Source organism: Cotesia typhae, unplaced genomic scaffold (genome assembly GCF_013202065.1).
Source record: "Cotesia typhae breed Kobodo isofemale line unplaced genomic scaffold, CoteBio_Ctyphae contig_123, whole genome shotgun sequence".
In the NCBI taxonomy this organism is placed as follows: domain Eukaryota; kingdom Metazoa; phylum Arthropoda; class Insecta; order Hymenoptera; family Braconidae; genus Cotesia; species Cotesia typhae.
The window spans coordinates 4,179,452-4,203,599 of NW_027423715.1; the positions used below are offsets into that span (position 1 = coordinate 4,179,452).

The 24,148-nt window shown below is 27.6% G+C and overlaps 4 protein-coding genes across 5 annotated transcripts; 2 read left to right on the plus strand and 2 right to left on the minus strand.

Annotated features, from left to right (window-relative positions):
* Nucleotides 1–885: 885 nt before the first annotated feature.
* Nucleotides 886–7,538, minus strand: Dopecr (G-protein coupled receptor DopEcR). The gene is made up of 6 exons (XM_074255122.1): nt 7,500–7,538; nt 7,045–7,227; nt 5,336–5,726; nt 5,035–5,254; nt 4,529–4,958; nt 886–4,456 (listed from the first exon to the last, which is right to left on the minus strand). The coding sequence occupies exons 3-6, from the start codon at nt 5,445–5,447 to the stop codon at nt 4,277–4,279; spliced, it is 942 nt and encodes a 313-aa protein (XP_074111223.1). The 5' UTR covers nt 5,448–5,726; nt 7,045–7,227; nt 7,500–7,538; the 3' UTR covers nt 886–4,276.
* A 3,136-nt stretch (nt 7,539–10,674) lies between these two features.
* On the minus strand, nt 10,675–23,327 carry LOC141536106 (uncharacterized). Its single transcript, XM_074256365.1, has 5 exons — nt 23,191–23,327; nt 19,398–19,564; nt 19,044–19,307; nt 11,197–11,249; nt 10,675–11,106 (listed from the first exon to the last, which is right to left on the minus strand). Exons 2-5 carry the CDS (start codon nt 19,555–19,557, stop codon nt 10,675–10,677), a joined length of 909 nt encoding a protein of 302 aa, XP_074112466.1. The 5' UTR covers nt 19,558–19,564; nt 23,191–23,327.
* On the plus strand, nt 11,264–19,028 carry Slow (epidermal growth factor-like protein slowdown). The gene is made up of 8 exons (XM_074251993.1): nt 11,264–14,606; nt 17,079–17,138; nt 17,222–17,313; nt 17,436–17,531; nt 17,838–17,963; nt 18,038–18,130; nt 18,399–18,478; nt 18,580–19,028. The coding sequence occupies exons 1-8, from the start codon at nt 13,996–13,998 to the stop codon at nt 18,853–18,855; spliced, it is 1,434 nt and encodes a 477-aa protein (XP_074108094.1). The 5' UTR covers nt 11,264–13,995; the 3' UTR covers nt 18,856–19,028.
* Nucleotides 19,793–23,165, plus strand: LOC141533221 (uncharacterized). Of its 2 annotated transcripts, XM_074251971.1 has the most exons (10): nt 19,793–20,233; nt 20,319–20,515; nt 20,594–20,815; nt 20,900–21,086; nt 21,163–21,386; nt 21,504–21,635; nt 21,731–22,067; nt 22,128–22,357; nt 22,419–22,587; nt 22,657–23,164. In XM_074251971.1, exons 2-10 carry the CDS (start codon nt 20,319–20,321, stop codon nt 22,807–22,809), a joined length of 1,851 nt encoding a protein of 616 aa, XP_074108072.1. In that variant the 5' UTR covers nt 19,793–20,233; the 3' UTR covers nt 22,810–23,164. The 2 variants fall into 2 exon arrangements, with proteins under 2 accessions (XP_074108072.1, XP_074108079.1); XM_074251978.1 differs by lacking the exon at nt 19,793–20,233 and having other exon boundaries at nt 20,303–20,515; nt 22,657–23,165.
* Nucleotides 23,328–24,148: the final 821 nt, after the last annotated feature.

Here is a 24,148-nt window from a genome sequence, read left to right on the forward strand (position 1 = left end):
TAGGAGAGTTTAAATAGTATTATCGACTTGCTTTGTGGTTCTTAAAACGATGTAAGTGGTGCCAGTTAGCGACAGGTCAGACCTTCCCTTTTCCCTCTCTATCCCGGCCATAAAATTTATCAACTGACGAGGCCAATCTCTCTGTTTAGTCTAGTCTACCAGTAATAGTTTTTTTTTTTTTTTTTTTTTTTTTTTCCCTCTATTTTATAAATAAAATAGATTGGTGGAAAATCTTTTGATAGTTTTCCTTTTAAATTTTTAAATTCATGCATGAAAAATTATGATTGGTGTTAGAGGACAATGAGGAAGGAAGAAAAATAATTCTTAAACAACCAACACTTTTAGCTTTTTTTTTTTTTTTTTTTTTTTTTTTCCAATCTGCGCTTTCGCTGTTTATTAATAGATTTTGCGCTAATCTATATGCTCTAAGACAAATTCAATCTCTGATAAAAGTGAATCCGGTGATTTAATCATAATCCTGTTTAACAGCCTTACCCTGCAGTTTCTACACAATCCAGTGCTTCCGAAAACATTTATCCTCTAAATTTTTGTTTTTCTTTTCTTATTTATTTATTTATTTTTTTTTTCTTTTAATGTTCTTTTATATGTTATCATTATTAATATTATTAGTTAATTATTAATAAATTTAATTCTTATTTAAATTATTAATATAACAGCACGCATATATGTAATAATTATAATCAATTACGTTAAAAAACTAGTACAAAACTAGTGACTAAGTACAAAAATTCAAAGAATATTATAATGATGGAAGTCATTCGAGAAACTGTCAGGGACTTTTAATCACAATCGTTATCATTATTGTAATTATATCAACATTCATTGTCTTACAATTTTTTCTAGATAATGTATTTTATTAAAAGCTTTTTATTATTTTTTTTTTTTTTTTTTTTTTTTTTAGTTTTTAATATTTTTTTTTTATTATTTTTTTTTTTTTATTTATTTCTTTGTTAATAATCAATTATATTGAAATTAAAATTGATTGTAATCTTACCCGCTGACTCTCAGAATTAATTTTTCTAATAAATAGCTTTAGTTATTTATTAATAAGTATTAAATGCAAGTATCGCTGACAATTATTTAATACTGCTATGTTTGGCGACACAAGAGAGAGACTAAATTTTAAATTGTAATAATTATCTCATAGATAAATATTTAATAAAGAGCTTTAATAAGTATATAGTATTTAATAACAACCAATTATTAGTTTTTTTTTTCCTTTTCTTTTTCTTTCTCTTTTTTGGTTTAAAATTTAATTTTGATTTTAATGAAAATATAAAATAAAAATTTCAATCATCTATAAACAGATCGATGACAATAATAATAATAATAATAAGAAATAACACTATATACACTACGATTTCATAATGTCAGTGAAAATTCTAAAATTTAAATATTTATAATAATAATAATAATAATAATAATAATAATAATAATAATAATAATAATAATACGACCAATCAAAACTAAAATCACGAACCTTGATGGTAATGTGGCAGTCCTGCTTCCACTAATAACTTTTTATTAATTTATTAATATTAATATATATTTAGTAATATAGAATATTTTAACTAACACTATATAATAATAATAATAATAATAATAATAATAATAATAATAATAATAATAATAATAATAATAATAATAATAATAATAATAATAATTATTATTATTATTATTATTATTATTATTATTATTATTATTATTATTATTATTATTATTATTATTATTATTATTATTATTATTAATATTATTATTATTATTATGATAATAATATTGTTTACGAATCGAGGCAATTATTTATTTGGATTCCAGCCAGCTATGCATTGCCAGAAAAATTCATCTATATATCGATGATACACAGTGTGTAAATATCAATAGTTTACTTGTTAAATATATCCAAGTTTATAATTTTAAAAAGTTTGATTAGCTTTTATTTTTTTTTCTACGAATAGTTAAAGTTTAAATGTTGGGCTGCCTACACGCGATCGATATATTTTATAATTTAATAATAATTATATTTCCGTGAATTACATTCGACATAGCGAAAAAACTAATATAGATATTTAAAAAATAAAATAAAATAACAAACTATTTATTTATTGAGAGTCGGGGGTGCTTTCGAAGAGCTTTCGAAGAAGAATTAGTTTTTGTTGTTGTTGTTGTTTTAATTATTATGATAGTTTGTTGTTTTTTATTCGACTCAATTTCTTGATTAAACACTTTTTCACTTGTATAGATCGGTAAAAATCTCTTGTTTGTAAATTTATTTTTTCGTAGAGATATTTTTTTTTTCTTTGTAAGTATTATTTTTGGGTCTTGCGACTGTTGTTGATTGCGCTACGCATTTAATTTTATTTCCATTTAACACCATTCATGATCTTAAAAAATCATTTTTCATAATAATAATAATAATAATAATAATAATTATTATTATTATTATTATTATTATTATTATTATTATTATTATTATTATTATTATTATTATTATTATTATTATTAGATAATAATAACAAGTGTTACTGAGATGACCACCAGTATTATTTTAAATAGAGAAACGTCTATTACTCGGTTTCACTTTTGCATAATAATATAACTAGTTTTTCTATGTATTCATATTAACTTTTACCATAATATTATTATATTTAATATATATATGTATGATAACATTAATATTATTTTTGTTATATAATAATTACGAGAAATCTAATGTTAGATATAAATCCATGCACACTCAGCTTATTTGATAAACTTCTATATTATTATTATTATAATTTACTCGTGGGTAAAAGTTAGCCAAGCAAGAGACGAATTTATAAAAGTTTTATTAAAGATAGCCAAGCTGCTTTAATAGTTTTAGTTTTAGTAAATAAATACTTATAAACTATATAAATTGTTAATCCTTAATCATTATTTATTATTATTATTATTCTTATTACTTATAGATCTTAAATACTTATAATACTCATCTTTATGTAAAATGAACAATTGTTATTGTTGTTGTTGTTGTTGTTGTTGTTTTAATACTCATCGAAGTTGCATTTGTCTTATAATTAATTAGTAGTTATATAGAGATTAATAATTGAATATATATATGTTTAATAATAGTTATATTGTTAATTAATTCATGCATAATTATATTGACTGATTAATATTATCAGAACAAGTATATATATTTTAATTAATTATATTTAGTTAAATGCATATTAGAGAAAACATATTTAGTTTTATTCAAAGAATAATAATAATAATAATAATAATAATAATAATAGTAATAGTATGTATTAGAATGGTGTAAATGGTGTTTTTTTTTTTATCCTTTTTTTGTTAATATTTATTAATTTGCGTATCATTTATTTATTATGATTGAAAATTGTTAATCGCTTTGTTTTTTATTTTCATTTCTAAATACGTGAAACTCTTTCAGGCATTGCACGTTAATTGACTATTTTATTTATTTATTTATTATTTATTTTAGCTCGCTATAACATTTATTGAGCGTGTTCTTATGACATAAATAGGCAACGATTATTAAACGTGTATTATTTTTTTTTTTGTTATTTTTATCTCGCTCTATTATTTTTTAAGATTAAAACTCGCGCACGCTCCTTACGCGCATTAACTGACAATTAAATTTTACTTTTTTTTTTTTTTTTTTTTTTTGTTTTTATTTATTGATAAACTCTAAAATTGAGCGAAACGAGATTATTTTTGCGCTAATGCGTTATTAATTATTAAATATTATTAAGTATATAGTGATCAAAAATTTACTTTATCTAAATCTCGTTTGTTATTATTTAATGTTAATAATAATAATAAATATTTACTACATAATAATAATATTAATTTTAAACCATTCATCATTATTCATTCACTTGTCAATGGAAATATTATTATGATTATTATTAGCAGCGTAACGAAAAAACGCAATGCAAAATTATATTATTTTGATTAAATTTTTTTACCTACGGTCATTAATAAGCAAAGTTCAAGTTGTTGTTGTTATCATTGAGTAAATACGAGTAATTGTTTAGTTATTTTCCAAGTTTTCCATGTTTGAGTGATTGAATCTTGTACGGTTTATACTTTCCTTTAATTGTTAATTTTCTATTATTTAAATTATTTAATTATTTAATTATTTAATTAATAATTTTTTTTCTAAGTTTTTTTACTATATAGGATTGCGCGCGCGAGATAGTACATTGTCGTAAATATATATATATATATATATATATATTATTAATAATAATAATTATTAGTCATCATCATCGAGGCCCAAAAGCTCTGGTGGTAATCTTCTATGTCTACAGCAAAGCGTGAGACATAAAACACGAGCAGCTAAACGAAACTGAGGACTCAGTGTTCCGAGAATAATCGCTTTCCAAAAAGAATTTAAAATACCAAACCATACGACAGTAAATTGGAGAAATGGAACCTGAAAAATAATAAAAATAAAAATTTTTAAAATAAAAATTTAATAAAATAAAATTTAGTTAAATATTAAAACCTGAGGAGGTCCATTAACAGTAGAATAAATTTTGAGGCCAGCGTAAGGTGCCCATGACAGCCAGAACGCCATAACCAAAACAAAAGACATTATGTGACTTGGATTGCTGAGATTTTCTGACAACGCGGTGGCGTATTCCTTGTCATGGATCGGAACACCAGATCTTAATTTTCTCATCATTGAGAATATGTAGGTGTAGGTGTAGACGATTGTTATTACCGAAGGCCCAAGTACCAGAATCGAAAGGGTTATAGTGTAGGCTGCCATGTTACCCCAGTCAAGCATGCAGATGAAGGCTTCTCGGTCGAAAATTGGTTTGTTGAACCCCAGAAGAGGTGGACAGCACATCATTGCAACGCTTATCCACGTAAAAGCCATCCAGCACTGGCATCGTGTTTTTGTTTGGACAGTCTCGTAACGCAGAGGTTTCCTAAACAATAAATATTTATTTATTGTCATTAATCCGTTATTATAATTAAAATTACAATAAATTATTTTATTGTTACCTAATAGCCAAATAACGATCAACAGACATCCACATAAAGGTGTAAACAGAGACTGCCAGAAGAGTAATTTCAAGATAGCCGACAAGTCGACAGACAACGTCCCCATATACCCATCTTCGAACGAGAGCTGGATATATGGAGAGCGGGACAACAAGCAGACCACAGAATAGATCTGCTGTTGCAAGTGATAACAGATAGTATTTTATCACCTCGGAGGGACCTATCGAATTCAAAAAAAAATAATTATAAACATTAATTTTAACAACCAACTATTAATTTAATTAAATTAGTAATAATTTACCTCGAAAGTTGAGGAAAGTTGCGATAATGAGAAGATTAGAGAGAATGATGGCGACGCCGACGACAAAGATGAGGCTCGCCTGCATAAGAGCCTCCACCGAGGGCTCGTCCATGCCGCCACCCCTTTGCGCTGCATCCCCTCACCTTTACTTACTTACCCCGTGACTCCCTCCGTTACTCTGTGACTCCCGTCTACCACCACCTCTTCTTTTCTTCTTCTTCTTCTTCTTCTTCTTCTTCTTCTTCTTCTTCTTATTCTTTTTAAAATTCTCCAATTTTACTCTATTATTTATTTTTAATTAATTTTAGACGATGACGATGACTACAGACAACTCTAATAAACATCGAGCAAATTTTCAAGGTTTAATTCACCGGAGACACGCCTTGTATCGCTAAAAACAAATAATTAATACCATTAATAAAATTATAACCTTTTACCTTATTTTACCTTCAATCTCTTACTAATGTTCATTGTGAGTGAATGGGCATTCTATTCATAACTAAATGGTTTCATTCATGGGCTACCACGGCACCGCGACTATCCTGCGTGACTTATTAATCTTGATTTAACGATCATAAAAAAATTACTCACACTATATTATTGTTATTATTACTATGTTGGATTTTATTCTAAATAATATATTATGTACACATATCCGCGACTATTTTACAGTATAAATATTTTTATTATAAATTACAATAGAATGATACTATCATGGGAATGGGTCAGGCATCGTGTAACTCGACCCATTGGTTATAATAAAATAAAATAAAATAAAATAAATAGAAATGGGAATAGATGATTACATGAAAAGAAGATTAGGGAAGCCCCTACACGGTATAGGATAATAGTAATGATATAGTGGTAGCTAGTAAACTAGTAGCGGTGTTACCTAAATAATAAATTATTTAAATATTTTATTTTCAGTACTGCTGGTATTATTATAACTACAATACTGCTCTGTTCGATGATTCTTTACTTATACGTGTTATTTATTTTATTATTATTTTTTTTTTTTTTTTTTTTCTATTTATTTATATGAGTGCCTTGAAAGTTGTTGGCAAAATATCGATTAATAAACTACTAATTTATTAATGTCTATGAAAGTAACTGCGTGTTAGACCTGCCGTGGGAATATCCTCAAGAAATAGAAAGTTTTTTAAACTATAGGTATGTTTTTTATCATTATTATTATTGTTAAAACTTTTTTACCCATTTAATATTTGACCAATTAATATTTTTTATTCAAATATTTAATGCAAATATGTCGTGTTAATTTTTTTAGTTTCAATTTGATGGACCAAGAAAAAGAAAATAAAACAAAGAGACACTTGGAAGTCTTCCGTTTCGCGTGCTCGTGACCCTGCACTTCAAGCTTTTCTTATTATCCCTATAAATACATCTACATATATCTACCATTCTCATCGACTATTTTTTATAAATTTTTATTATACAATAAATTAACATATTTATTATTCATTAATCACATAATAATAATAATAATAATAATTAAATGAATGATAATGAGGAAAATTTAAATAATTAAGATATATATATATATATATATATATATATATATATATATATATATATATATATATATATATAATCTAAAAGGGTAATCTCCATGTTATAAAAAAAAAGTTAAGTAAAAGATAGTGCCATATTTATTGGTTGTGTTTGATTAATTATATATTTAATGAACGTACCTTTTAATTTTCATGTTGAATTTAAAAGCCTTGTTGTATTTATTTAGTAAGTATATGCATACAACTTCTACAAATATATTGATAAATAACGTAAAACAATTATTTCTAATTATTATTATTATTAATATAACTAGTAGCCGGATCAGCAATAGTAGCAGCAACAGCAGCAGCAGCAGCACAACACTAAGATATTTATAATAAAATATTTAGAAAAAAAAGTAAACCTCACTTAAACAGTTTAAGATATATATATATATATATATATATATATATATATATATATATATATATATATATATATATATATATATATATATATTATATATATATTATATATATATATATATATATATATATATATATATATATATAGTCCGATAGTTTTAAAATAATAATATATAACGGGGGAAAGAAAAAATAAGAGTAAAGAGTCTGTGATGAGGATTAAATATAACCTGGCGGTGAGGATACGCCTGACCGAGTCTGACTTTACTACTGAGGGTCTCTGGTGACTCTAGCAACCACGGGCCCGGGCGTATCAGGCATCGATATATACCAGGAAGAACGCCTGCGCGACCTCAACCCTCAACCCTCTGCCCCTTGCAACTCGCAACTCGCAACTCTCAACTCTTAACTCGTATTTCTATTTCTACATCTATTTGTATGAGTATGAGTATATATTCGGTAAAATCCTCTATACTACTACTATTCTAGTATACTAATGTTCTGCTTGCTTTTATATTCTACATATAGATAGAAAACCTCTGTCTCTGACCATTTCCAACCCTCAATGCCGTACTCGGGAATATAATATGGGATATGGCGCACACGCTCTGTGCAGCTCCCCTCAACTAAACCTACTAATGCTACAACTGCAATTCCTTTCATTTAATATTATAATTATAATATTCTGATTTACCCAATTTATATATTTCTTTCTTTCTTTCTTTCTTTCTTTCTTTCTTTTTTTCTGATTGACAAATAAAAGACAAACTTTTAATTATTATTCTAAAGTTATAAATTGCAACCCAGTTTTGGGTTTACGTAAGTCTTATTCACAGATGATCTAGATTTCATTCGCTGAAAGAATCTTTTTAAAACTATTTTCCTTCATCTCTTTACTCTTAATATTTAGACGTTTAAAAATTGGAAAAAAAAAAAAAAAAAAAAAATACACCATTCAATCTCGGCCGAGAAAAAAATTTAGGTATTACAATGACACTATTGTAAGTCAATTAATTTAAACCTTCATGGGGATAAAAATAAAGACTATTTAAGGATTCATATTAAAATGAATAAATCCGAACTAAAGGCTACGAACCTTATAACGTGATAATGAATCTGTCGATTCGATTAGTCTCCTTTCACGGTCTAAAACTACTGTAAGGCTTTATTCAACCCCTTGCTGAAAAAAAATTATTTTAAAAAGTCGAAACATAAAAAAATTTTTACCAAGTTCGAAGATGCGGATTAATTGAATCGATCGATTCTTAGGAAATCTATTCAATATTATAAATATAATAAGCTCATTAATTTTATTCAGTCATTTCGGAGTGATAATACAAGTCATTTTTTCCGATAATTCCTTTTCGATATTGAACAGCTCTCTTGGGTAAAATTACTAATATATATATATATATATATATATATATGAAAGTAACTACGAAAGCTGCGATCACCGTATCATTCAATCAACTTTCTAAAGCTTTTTCTAACACATCCGAGCATTCAAGCCCCCTGTCGCTTTTCATTGATAAAAAATAACTACCTGTTCACGAGTTGATTAAACTCCTGCTCTATTACTATTACCCTTTTTTTTTTTTTTTTTTTTTTTTTTTTTTTTTCCCCTTTAATTTTAATCTTTTTCATTCTCTCGTACAGCATACTCATTAGCATTAATTAAAAATAAAGCTCCGTAGCTAATGATACTTGTAAATAAAGTTTATTTTTATCCTCTTTTGAATGTATGTAGATAAATAAATAAGGAGGTCATTTAGAGATTCCATTTAGTATGAAATTCATGGGTATTGAAGGATGGATGAAATGGATTAAAAGGATCGATACTCAGTCACCTCAATCGAATTTGGCACACTTACGATTCATTCAACTTGAGCAACTCACCCACTCATCGTAGAGAGTACCCGAATACTGAGGTAACTTAGGTAACTAGCTCTCTTTATATACAACTTTATTATATTATGTAACCATACATTTATATTTAAATTTACATTCATTCTAAACTCAAACTCTGTAACAAAGTTACCTTTATATTTATAAATTATATAAAAAACTACTCGTACTATTTTCGACATCAACCTTTAATAGTAATTTATTAATTAGATTATAAAAAAGTTTAGATAAAGAAAAAATGAATTTAAAAGTTTAAAAGAGACTCAAGAGGTTCACCTGATAATGACACTGATAAATGAATAGGATAGAATCTCCGAGAATGAGATTTATTAAATAATGATTAATTGTCAAGTCACGGAAAATTATTGAATATTTTTTTCTCTTTTTTTTAATTTTTTAAAAAGTATATCTTTTGTGTTATGATTGCTGTTATTGATAATTAAATGCCCAGTATTGAGTAAGGTTGTAGAGCGATAAGAAAACGGAATAGAGAATTTTAACAAGAGAAAATGGGAGAAAAGAAGAGAAAAGAAGAGAAGAGTGGGTAGAGGATTGATAAAAGCTATTCGGAGAAATACCTGCACTGAGTCGCAAAAGAGAGACAGAGTTTGCAGATGTATTAGCGTAAAGCGTACTTCTGTACCCGGTAATACGGGTAAAAAGAGACCGAGGACCCAGTATAGTGGGTGAAGAGCAAAATTCGATGGTAGAAGAGGTGGTGGTGCTGGTGGTGCTGGTGTTACTGGTGGTGGTAAAGGTGGTGGTAGTGGTAGTAGAGGGATGTCCTAGACCCTTCGCACGCACGCGACTCTTATTGATCTGGCTAGACGGGGAGCAGAGCCCGAGTAGAGGGTATTACTCGTCCAGGCGGAGGAGGAGAAGGAGAAGGATGACATGACAAAACACTGAAATAACAATAATAACAATAATAATAATAATAATAATAATAATAATAATAATAATAATAATAATAATAATAATAATAATAATAATAATAATATATTGAGAGAAAACGGCGTCAGGCTTCCTCAACCTGTTAGTTATCAAGAACGTCTTTGTTTTTAGTCCCTACTGGTAGTTTACCAAAGACCAAACTTGTTGCTAGCTGCTAAGTAGTCCAACAATAACAATAACAATAACAATAACAACAACAACAATCAGTAGTCAGTATATCTAGAAAACAGAGTCAGGATAAAGTTGAATTACTCTGAAGGCCTCAGTCTAAGATTCTTCTCACTTCTCTCTAGACTAGACTAGACTAAATAATGAAAACTAGGTTGAGGACAGACTCTAACTCACTGTCTAATAAATTTACTATTTGCAACCCACTTCGACATCTTCTTCTTTAATTTTTTTCATTATTCCATTTTCTGAAAGAAAAATTCAATCTCAGAATGAAATAAATAAATCCATTCTAAATGATCAAGGATTTATAAAATAAAGTTTATTATCTATTTTATAAAAAAAAAAAAAAAAAAAAAAAAAAAAATGACAATTATTTTAATAGGGTACGTAGGTTCCGTAGGTTCCGTAGGTTCCGTAGACTCGTCCACTTCTGGTGACTCTGTAGTGAATTTTATGTGAAATTTTATTAACGTTGGCACAAGGAGTTAAGTGAGGCCCATCTCCAGTTCCCAACCGCTTTACTTTTGCCCTGATACCCGTCACTGATACCACTGGCAGCTTTGGATGTAAAATTAAACTCTGTCGATCGGGGACAGCTCCAGCTATTTCTCGTCTCTTTCCACGGTTAATTGAACGAACCCGTGAGGGAGCGTGACTACCAATAATCCGTAGAGGTGACACGACACCACGTATAGCTCGAAAAATCGGACGTCTACATGTCCAAAAAAATGCAGCAGTTGTCAGCCAAGTGAACCAGAGACTTCCCTTGGGGCTTGACGTTGGTTCTCGTGCCCAGAGAAATAACATCTACAATCATTTTAATCTCTATTACTTCTATTACTACTACTGTTATTACTCAATTATTTTTTGTTTTTTTTTTTTCCGTTTTAATATTACCTTATTAAACCACTCTCTGGCACGGCGATTGTAACTAACAGGTCGTTCAACACCTCGAAACATAGAATGGCCGTTTATTCAAGTACAATTATTATTCCAGTATTTATTTGAAATCAACCAATTAATATTTATCAATAACTAAAAATTTAAACAGCTGGCTCTTGATTTATTTGATCATTTTAATCCAACATCGAGAAATCGACTTGAGTAAAATTAATCAATTTAAACAATTTGAATAATAAATTTAATGTGTTGTTGTGAATTTAAATAATTATTTGGCTATCTTTAAATTTACAGTGGAGCCCTACGTCCACTTATTGTGCCGAATATTTAACTGGCTGATAAAAAATATCCAAATAATGAAATAATTAAGTAGCAAACGCCATTTAATTTTGACAACTGTCTGACGTTGCTCGATATCAGTCAGTCATTTTTTTTTTTTTTGGTTTTTGTTTTAAATTATTATTATTTAAAACAAGATAGCTTTTTACCAAATTAGTGTTTGTCATTAGAGATAACAAATAGACATGTATGTATGTATGTATTCTATGTATAGAGAGCACTAACCAACCGACCGACCGACCAACTAACAATAAGTAAGTAGTTGAAAGGGTTGGTTTGTCAGTGAATAGAAACAAAGTTTAGCCATCAGCCATCAACCACATCAGACATCAGCGACGCATATCGGTATTATTCCCGGGGCTTTAGTGTAACTAGGTCAGAACCTGGATCCGTGACCTGTAAGAGCTTTCATTCTGCTTTTCTTTTCTATCTTTTTCATCTTTTTCATCTCTTTATCTTGCTTTTTTTTCTCTCGACTTGTGACGCCTACACTACACTCGGTGGCTCAACACTAGAGCACAACCCTCTTCAAAGTGATCAAGATATAAGAAATTAAGCTTTCGCTCGACTTTTTTTTTTTTTTTTTTTTTTTTTTTTTTCCCTCTATTTTTCATTTTTATTTCCGCAATTATAGGATATTATTGAAAATGGGCGCGTGTAAATATTTATTGTTTATGGTTATTCTGAGTAAGGAGGTAAAAAGATATATAAATTGAATATGAAAGACCAGCCAAGATCTGGAGATTATATTAGTGGTAGATGTGGTAGATAATATGATCGCGTGTATAGGCATTTATCTTTTAAAGAGAATTCAAAATTTGGCATGAATCCTGGATCCCTGACCTTGACATTAAACCAACTAAAGATGTGTAGCGCATTGCAGAGATAAAAGTTAAAATTTAAGAATGATAATAATAAAATAATTTGGTTATTTATTATTTTTTTTTTTATTCATACTCGACTTTTTCTACTCACATTACAATACTATTTACTAAAAATAATACAAAGGTGAATGGTAATTTAAAATATGAAAGAAATTGTTGGTAAGTTTAGTGATTTGTATGTGAAATTGTTTAGCAATTTAGAGAGAACGTGATTGACCTATGACCCAGTGTAACACACGATAAATCCAGTCACCGCTTAAGATATTATCTAATGTAAGACAGAGACAGATAATAGCAATCTAAAATTCCTTATTATTTACATAAGTATCTACTTTCGAGTATATATTAAATATTATATAAAGATATAAAGATATAAAATAAAATATATAATATAATGCAAGTACCGTGTCTATACAAAGTATTATAATAATAATCGATAAACCTTACTCTGATAAGTATCAGGAATATAATTTAAAAGATTTATTGTTGACAACGCGACGAGCACTTGGATTTTAATTTAAAGTTGTAAAAGGAATATTTCAATTACCGATCACGATAATAATAAGTCCCTGTTAATATGTTTATGTCAGGTAATTTCCGTCATACTTAAAACCTGATAAATGCGTGTAAAATATTCATGAGGATTAACAAGTACAACACCTTATTGGTATCAATCTCAACTTTTGACAAGACAAAAATTATAAATTATAAAGATATACGTTAGAGGTGGTGGTGGTGGTGGTGCTGCTGCTGCTGCTGCTGCTGTTTAAAAGTTTATAATCTTGGTGGACAAGTTAACTTGACGAGAAATAAAAACAAAAATCACCAGCAACAATAAGAGCAACAGCAATACTTTGGCTTTAGCTTGGGTGCATTGTCCTGTTGAGTCAGAGTATCAACCGCAGCAACCTTATCCACCATCCAACATCGAATGTACATGCAGCGGTAGACCAGAGAACTGTTCAAGGATGTATCACTGTATCTGTATCACAATAATAAGTATCCATTCAAGTGTTTATTTTAAATGGATACAAAGAATCATCACTATACCTCTTGTTTAGACATTTATTAGTTTTTTTTTTAACTTAACGGACCAAAGACCAACGACCAAGGAAAGGTAAAGGGACCGAGAGTCTTTCACTGTAAAATCCAACAAAACCGACATCAAGAGGCCAACATGTCGAATAACAGAATAAGAAAAGACTCAAAAACAAGAAGAAGAAGAAGAAGAAGAAGAAGAAAAGAAAAAAGAACCATAGGAGAATTAATGCAGGAGAGTAAAAAAGAGGATTGCTATGGTGGGGACGTATAACCAACAACCAACAACTCAAGCACGTGGAGAGTAAAGTCTTGGTGTATCTCTCGTGGTCTCTTGTTGTCTCTCAGTAGTCTTTCCACTGGCTTAATACTCTTTTATATCTCATTCAACTTAAATATCGATAGCAAACTGTCAAACTATTTTTCTCTATTTTATTATAAAAAAAATTAAGTGACGATGAATCTGATATTTTAAATAATTTCTAATAGAATAAAAATAGATATTTTTTTAAAAAGTAAATAAAAGTATTACAAGATGATAAATAATAATAGCGTTGGGAGGACGGGTGTAAGTTTGTTGATCTTAGTGGAAGTGATCAGCTACCTAGGTACAAATCCAGCTGGCCTTGAGTTCCCGTTTAATCAGAACTATAATTCCCGCGGTGATGATGATGATGATGATAATAATAATAGTAATAATAATAATACTGGAGGGAGCGAAACCGGGAGCTTTGACCACAACTGGATGAATTTACATCGACACCAGACTAGATCCAACTATCATAGGCATCAGCATAATTCAACATCCAGTTATAATCATCATCAGCATAATGCCTCGATTGATCGAAACAGTCGATCATCATCATCATCATCATCATCATCATCATCATCATCGGTGTATCATTTACGTGAATATGATAATAATAATAATAATAATAATAATAATAATAATAATAATAATAATAATAATAATAATAATAATGGTAAAACGGTGGTATCTGGATCAGAAAAGTTTACTGCAGTTGCCGTAGCCGAGTATTCTGGTACCAGGGCCGTAGCTTACGCCGGATATAACAATAACAATCAGGATCAATATGCACTCCACACAACTACTCCGGTTCCTTCCTACACCAGACATCATTCTGGGTAAGTTGACAATGATAATTCCACCTAAATTTAAATTATATCAAATCAAGCTGCTATCAGCAGCAGTAGTAGCAGTCTTGATAATATTTAAAATCTAAAATTAATAGCTTTATATATATATATATATATATATATATATATATATATATATATATATATATATATATTAAATGTATGTATTTTTTAAATTTAATAGATTCTCCGTAAAGGAATTAGGCGGTTGTTAGTCTGGCGGTAAATTGTCAGTAGTTTGTATTTGCATGTGGTTAGGTCTGGAGATATACGTTTTGCTTCACATAAGAATAAACAAAAGGGGAGAAAAGTAATAACTGGAGCAGCTGAACTCATTTTTTATTCTGCATTATATATAAAGTATAAAATACACATACTGCATACCGCGATACCAACCAGTCATAAACGCCAGTTTAACAACCAACCCAATAATTTATAGCTTCGCTAATAATTAAAAATAAAATTCTTTTTTCATTCTACATACACACATTGATTATTTAATCTAGAGCTCTTTTATTTTTATTCATTTCCAAAAGTCTATTAATCAATTTACCTCCCTATCTATCTATTTATCTGATAGATCTAATTCACAATATTAATCATTCAAAAATCTAATAGGCGATTAGTGATCATTTTTTTTGTTTTACACATTAATGCCTTTGTTTATTCATATAAGCTAATCTATAATTAGTAAATAAATAAACGACCAAGATAACAATTAACAAGTATATTATCAACTTTAGAAGGTTACTATATTCTTAAAATCCCTTTTTCTTGGTTGTTGCTTTGTCGGTATAACTTGTTGCGGTAAAACGAGTTCTCTCTTTTCCATATTAGTTACAAACAATGTGATACTAAGCGCCGATACAACGATACAACGACACAACGATTATTTCAAGGTTATTTTGAGATCATCAAGGAAACTCTACTTTTTTATTTCCTATAGCTATACCTTCTGTGTCATTTAGTCTCCAATAAAATAATATTAAAGTAAAACAAATTATTGGGTGCAATTTGAAATAACTGTTTGAAATATGTAATTGGATAAATTCTCGTGTTAGATCAATCAAAAATAAATCTATAATAATGCTTTGACTACTGACATGAGCAAAAATCCCACAAGAAAATCTCTAAACAGATATTACAGGGATTACGAGGAATCTAAAAAAATATTGATAAATGCTGCAAAAACCTTGAGGATTTTATTTTGAAATTACCACTCGAGTCTCTGTGTAATGCAACAAACAGGATCTTTAAATCCCGACTGTATTTTATCCATCAGCCAGTGTTTATCAGATGTTTATAAATCCATATCCGTACCATTAAATAAAATAATAACAAGTATTTAATCTTTTCGAAGAAATTAATAAAAAAAAAAAATATTTTTTATTCAACTGTTGATAACGAGATCATGTTTTAATTAATTAATTAGTTAATTAGTTTAAGTGGAATATTTTTCACGAGTACCAGTGCCAGAGTTTTAAATAAAACGGTTGTTATCTGTCTGGTGTCAAAGTTGACGGATGATGAAAAAAAAAAAAAAAAAAAAGAAGCTTGCCGAGTATCTTATTACTCATTTGATATGTTGGAAACACTCGTCGTATACTCGTATACTCAGATAATAATATTTATAGAATTTTCTTTGGATATGGATATAGATATACATAATATTAAGACTTGTAGTTTGGTTAGTATATGGCTCAACGGGTACTGTCAGATCAATTTTATTTTTTGTATAAACGTTAATAAAATAAGGTGTCATACAGTCTATTACTAAATTATATCATAGTTTAAAAACTGACGATAGTCGTTTGATATTATCTTTTAACTTATTGCTCAATATATAAATACAGTGTATACTTGAATAAATTTTATTATCATCATCTAACGGTGAGAAATAAATATTTTAAAAATACTAATGGTATATTGAAAATTATTATGAAATTTATTTATAGAGATAGATATTAAAATCCAGTGGTATCGATTTCATTTCCTCATAAAAAAAAAAAAAAATCTCAACGACTTTAAAAGATATATATGTAATGTCCCTAATGTCATTAACGTAATAATAACTTTAATAATATCTTGGGATCCTTAAAAAAATATCTAAGAATTCAAGGTCACTAGAGATATCAGAAAGATACCAGAGACCAGAGAGATCTGCAAAAAAGACTCGCGGGATTACGAGAGATTTCAAAAATTTTTTTTAAATATCTATAAAAATTTTATCTCAAATATTTATTCTTATTTAATTGATTCAATAAAAATTTTTCAATTTAAATAATATTGATCTATAACACTCTTCAAGTATAACGGATTATTGAATTTTAATAGCCTATTTGTTATACTCCCAAGTTTTATTAAATAATTGATTTATGATTGCAAAAAAAAAAAAAAAAAAAAAAAATATTAAATGTTTTTTTAAATGATCGAACGATAAAATAGTTATTTTTTATTTAGCCGACGAGTATGCACGAGGACTCCCAGTGTCAATCATCACTACTCTAGTCGACAAATAAGGTAAACATAGACATGTTTTTTTTTTTTTTTTTTTTTTTTTTTGGCCAATTAAATGTCTAAAAAATAATAATGACAAATTACAGATTTGTTTACACTCAAGTATCAGCAGCGTCGAGTTTTATTTGCTGTCCTGGATGGTCACAAGTCACACGAACAAGCTATGGATGTAATAGACGTGAGTATGTCAGTTACTGCGGTTAAAACCAATTACAATATGCCTAATCACCTCTATATTGGTAAACTACATCTATAACTAATGGAATATCAATGTGATTAATATATGATATTGTGTAACAGCCACCTGCGTTGCACCATGTCACAACGGTGGAGTCTGTGGTCCTCACGGTAAATGTAACTGCCCCAAAGGCTTCACCGGCAGTCAATGTCAATTAGGTAATATAACTTGTAACTTTAATTGATTTAATTAAATTTTATTCTTTTATAAAAATAAATTTAAATTATCGTCATTTATTTAAATCATTTAAGAGGCTCTGCAAATAAATTTTAGTGCTCACGAGTATGTCAATAATTTTTAGTTTACTTAAATTCTTATGTTGTATGTTATGCTGGCAAAAGGTCATTTCACTATCTCTATGAATATTATTATTATTATTATTATTATTATTATTATTATTATTATTATTATTGTATTAACAAATTGATAAAATACAAAGATTATTTATTATTTTATAATTACAGATATTGATGAATGTATGACGGAAAAACCTTGCGCACAAATTTGTAAAAATTTACCTGGTAGTTACGAGTGTCATTGCCGATATGGCTTTCAATTGCAATCAGATGGACAATCTTGTAAAAAAAATGGTCCTCTTTTTTATTTATTATTGATATTTATTATTGATATTTATTATTTATTATTTATTATTTTTATTAAACAGACAGTGATGGTACAGCATTCGAAGCACGAGATTTAGAAAATGACTACGGTATTGTTACAAGCACCCGGAGACCAATTACACCGAGCTCACGTGGTATGAATACATTATATTAACTTAACTTCTCAACAAAAAAATATTATATTCTCCTTCAATTTCTTTACTCTCACGACTAACAACTAAATCACTTCAAGTAGTCCTCATTCTAGTTATTTTATTCACTGTAAAAGTAAAAGTAAAAGTAAAAATAAAAAAAGCATATATAAAGATCGTGAATTGAAACACTCAAAAACTATACAATAATAAACTCTCGTATTTCTCTTTTCATCTTTTTTTCTTATTTTTTTATTTTCTAATGTCTCAGACACCGAAAACGAGGTGAGTGATGGTGATGCCAATCGGGATTACGAAGTTATTCTCAAGAGACTTACCAAGTTAGAAAAGGTAAATAAAGTTAATAAATAAAAAAAAAAAAAAAAAAAAAAACTAAGTAATTTGATATTTGAAAAAATTAAAAAAAAAAAAAAAAAAAAAAAAAAATTTAGCAATTTTCCAGAGGAAAACGAAGAGAAAGCGACGCAGCGGAGCTTAATGACCGTGTTAATCAAGCAGTTGAGGGGGTTGCGGAGTTAAGACTGACCGCCAAAAATGTTTTACACTTTTTACGCGAAACTTTTGGACCCGTGAGACAACAAGTTTACGAAATGAAAAACAAATTTGAGCTAGAGCAACGGAGAATTGATTATATTGTTAAACGTTTTACTGAAATTGACCATCAATTGAATCAGCATAAAAATCATAATACTGATATTAATGGATAATTATAATTTTATTGCTTATTATTTATCAAATTAATTATTATTTTAATAATAAAATATAAAATAATATAATGTAACACGCAGAGATGATATAGACAACTGGCAAGTTTTAATTTTAGATACAACAATATAATTTTATTTCTTATTTTATCATTAAACAGTGTTGAGTATTTAATTATTTTGAGAGTTACCTTTCTTCTTGACCATTTTTTTTTGTCTCTTAGTGAGTCTTTTGCTTGATTTTAAGGTGGCTGGAAGATTTTTTCCCCGACCTTTCTTATGTTTGGCAATCTTACGACTGCTCATCCAAATTGGATACTGTCCATACTGATCTTTCATTGTCTTTTTATTATAAACACGTTTACCGTCTTGATCCATTTGCTCGACATGATTTTCATTATCATTCTTATCAGCTTTCTTCTCATTTTCAGCTTTAATTGTTTTGGCATCAACAACTGTACAAAAATTTTCACAAATAAATAAAATACACCATTTGTTTTTTTAACTATTAATAATAAAACAATATTTCATTTGTTTCAATTTACCTGTAGCTATTTCGGATATTTCATTCATTTCAATCTCTTGTTGACCATTTTCATCGATACCAAGAGTTTTTTTTAATGTAGCCAGTTCCTTTGCACCATAACGTTCACGTTTCACTGCTCTACATTTTCGTCGCCATTTACTTCTCAATGACTTGGCCATTATTTATCTATGAATTCAAAATTTTAATTAAACACACACTCTAACTATTGATAATACATTACCTAATTAACCTAATTTCTTCAATGTTATTTTTTAATTTTAATATTAAATAAATTTGAGATGTATAAAAAAAAAAAATAATTTCAATATAAATTACCTTTACTATTTTATAGTTTTACTAATAGATTTAATTTGTTTATCAACGAAATTTTTAAATTTATTAAAGGTATTCAAAAACACGTGTTATTTAAAAAAAAATTAATTATAATAGAGGACAATTTGGAGTCTTGATAAATATATACTTACTATACTTACTATACGGAGATAAGTAAATCAATTAAATTTTTATCTACCTCTGGTGGAAATAAAAGTAAGCTTTTTTTAAGCCAAACGAGTTTCAGCGCCTCTAACGGATAAGAAAGAACCAAATTAAAGATTTTTTATTTATGTATTTTAGCTGTTGGAGGCGCTGGCTTGTATTGCGAAATTAAAAAATTCATAACAACTACATATGTAATTATAATAACTATTTATATTTATGATCATTTAACAACATTTACCGAGTATGTAAAGACAAAATGAATCCGTAAATTTTTACTAATCATAAAGTTATAATTGCTGTATACCCATTCATTTGTTGTACAGTATTTAAAAAACTAAAATAAAAAATTATACGGTAATAGGTTAACTTTAATATTATCCAATAAATTGTTTTTATATTTTAATTTAGTTAATTTTTAATAATTTAAATATATACAAAGATGGAACCAGCAAAAGAAAATATCACTGGAAAAGTATTGTCTGATAAAATTGGTCAATTATTATCAGATCAAAAATTAAAAATATCTGTTGATCAATTTCAAGAATTGTGTAACCAACAAAGTATTCAACCCTTTTTAAAGTGGTTTTGTCAGAATGTATCAAAAGATAATATTTTATCAAAAAAAGAAATTCAGTTGTAAGTTTTATCTCTAAGATTTTATTACGTCAGTAAGTTACTTGTTAATTTAAAAAATTTTTATAATTTTATTTTTAGGAGCAAAACTCTCAAGGAGAATAACGCATGGTTGACTGGAGATAAATTGGATACAGCGTTAGCAATTGCTTTAAAATATCACCCAGAACTTGAATCTAAAATCCAGGAAAATGTTAATAACTATGAATTAGAACTTTATAAAGCTTGCGAAGCCAAAAAAGAAGCTTACAGTGAAGATCTTAAATATCAAACTTCTCTCAATAGCTCGTTAAAAAAATTCAAGTAATTTTATTATTCAAACATTAAATTTGCTGATGAATTTATTTTTAATAGTGTTAATTTATTAAATTAATCATTGTTTTCTAGAGAATTGGAGCAAAAACAAGATGAGGATTTAGAAATAGAGAAAAAAAAATTACAACTTCTTAAGATTGAAAATCTTAAAGTATACAATGATTGTCATCTAATTACTGAGGAATATGATCTTACTCTAAAAGATCTGGATATTTTTTTGAAACAGACATTGAATGCTTATCGTGATGTTACAAAAAAGGTATCATTAATATAAAATAAAATAATTAAATTATTTTTACTCTATTATTTACTAATTTACTATAATATTTTTTCAGAGATCGCGAATTATTTGTTGGAATCAAGTCCCATTAGATATATATGTAAAACAAATAGAAACTTATAATAACTATCTTGAATCTTATATTGAAAAAAATAATTCAATTTTAAAAAAATATTTTCCCAATAATTTTGAACCCGTAAAAGAAGAAAATGAGACTAGTAATGAAGAAAATAGTATCGGCTCATTTATGGAAACAAAATTAAAGTCTTCCGAAATAAAGTAAATATTATTTTCTATTAACATGATAAATTTATAATCTTATTAAATTAAATTATTATTATTATTATTATTATTATTATTATTATTATTATTATTATTATTATTATTATTAAACAGATTAACAAATGCATTGTCAAAAAAAATTGACTGCGAAGTAAGTAGATTTACAGGAGAAGCAGTAATAAAGCGTGCCATTGAAATATATAACAACGGTGATATTGATCTTCCAAAAACCCATTCACAATTAATGTATGTGTATTTACTCTTTATTATTATTATTTATAATAATAAAGAGTATTTGATAGAAAATTTTTTTTTTTTTTTTTTTTTTTTTTTTTTTTAAGGTCTGAAACGCAAGATTTGACAGCTAAGAGGGATACTTTATTGCAAAATAATTTAGTTTTGGAGCAAGAGTTAAAAAATTGTATTGTTACGTATAGCCAATTATCTGTTTCTCAGGTACTAGTTGATATGCAAGAGTTTCAATTGGAACAAAAAAAAAACCAATTAAAAAAATTACAAGATATATTGTACATTGCACGAAATATGGGTCATGCTCATTCAGATTTACTGGCAATGTTAATGCAATCTCAGCTGAGAAAATTAAAAAATCTTCGAAAAATAATTCCTGAAGCTCAACGTTATTTGAGGACAGTTTATCAACAATCCTCCAACAGACACGTAAGCTATAATTAATTATTAAGAAAAATAATGTTTATTGAAAAAAATTTTTTTCTTTAGAAACATTTACAATATCTTCAAGCACAGTACAATTTAATTGATAAATCGTCTTGTGAAGAAAATATTTACAATAAACTATTTTCACAATTATTATCAGGGGATAAAAATCCAAAAGATTCATTTGAATCATCTGTAAAACAATACAATGGTATCATTGCTGAGAATATAAGTTTAAAAGAAGACCTCTTGGAAAATAGTTACAATAATCAACTACAATATCTAAAGGCTATGTAATTATTTTTTAATTAAAATTTATTTATTATCATAAATTATATATAACTCTAATTACAGAGAAAAACAAGTGATGACAATATACGATAATGAATTAAACAGTGGTCAAACAAAGAGTTTTAAATTAATGTCTAATGAATTGACTGCTCAGTTTGAAAATGTCATTGAATCTATTAAAAATAATCAAAATGAATTTAGTCAAATGAGAAAAAAATTTAAAAACTTTTTGGTAATTATTTATTTTTTATTAATATAATAAAAATAAGTGCAAATATTATCGCAGAATTTTCTTTTGTAGGAAAAAATAAGTCAAAATTTTTCCGATCACGAAAAAGAAATACTTTGGCAGAAATTCTTAGCTGATCCAGAAGGTTTAAAACGTCGATACGATGAAATTCAAAATGAATTGAATCGTGCTCATTTTGGGAATTCAGCTCTTGGTGAGCAATAACCAAATAAATAGGTGTTTTTTTTTTTTTTTTTCCTATCAAAAATTTATATTTATATACTCCTGTTAATAATATAGTATTTTTTTGTAAACTTTTCTAATAAATGACTATTTAATTACGTAAATCAATGATGTACGAATATATTAATATATGTATGTACATAGTAAAACAATCAGGGTAAAAGACATAATTAGTAATAATAGCGAGAGAAAAAAAAAAGTAAAACATTTTCAGTTTAAAATAGAAGTGATATTATTACGCATACTGATGCACTAAAAAATATACCAATCGGGTTTAATGACGACACACAATACATTTATATTTATTGCTAATTGTAGACAGTATTTACGTATACGGATGAATAAAAAAATACATACACTTACCGAAGAATGACGTAGTGGCATGCTTGGCCATGCTCGAGAGTAACCTTGATCCAAACATCCAGATTTTATTCCCCACTCATCTTCCTTTCTACCATACACATGTTATATTCCACCACCACCCATTGTCAATATCCAGTATTATACTATACACTCTCTATACTCTATTTATTGTATGTACACAAACTTACACATATATAACTAGTGTTATTATTTTTGCTGTGTTGTTGTTGTTATTGTTGTTGTTGTTCTGTTGTCGTTATTGCTGTTGAGTGCCGAGAGCGTCTAAACTAAAAAAAAGTGACTCATTCGACCGACACCAACGCGCCGTTTATCGTTCATCGACATTATATTTATCAAGAAAATCATTAATTTGATAAATAAAAATAAATAAATATACATATTTATTAACTAATTAATTAATTAATTTATTTATTTATTTATTTATATAATAGTATTAACTATTGATTAAATAATTGGAATCAGTGTTGAGTATGTGTGAATTGTTGGTAAATAGCATTATTAAAGTAGAACTCAAGTATAAAAGTGTGTGAGTAGGAGGGTATTATCGATTTGCCAGGGGTTCAAGTTAACGGTTTATTTACATGAGCTAATGTTGTACCTCTTTGCGCATGCGCTTAAAGCCAAAACAATAATAACAGAGTGAAAAAAGGTTCATGGCTGGCAGCAGCAGCAACAACAGCACAGACCCATCAGCCAAACATAACAGCAACCAGAGCAGCAGCACTAGCTAAGCCATTAAGAGCAATACTCCGGCTGCCTCCATTAATAATATCTACACGTATTAACAAATACATCTACATTTACAGACATTGAATTTACGATAACGCAAGATTGTGAAAATCGTGTAATCATATAAACATTAATTTAACAACAATTATTGTTATTATTATTATTATTATTATTATTATTATTATTATTTGTCAATTAAATAAAGTAA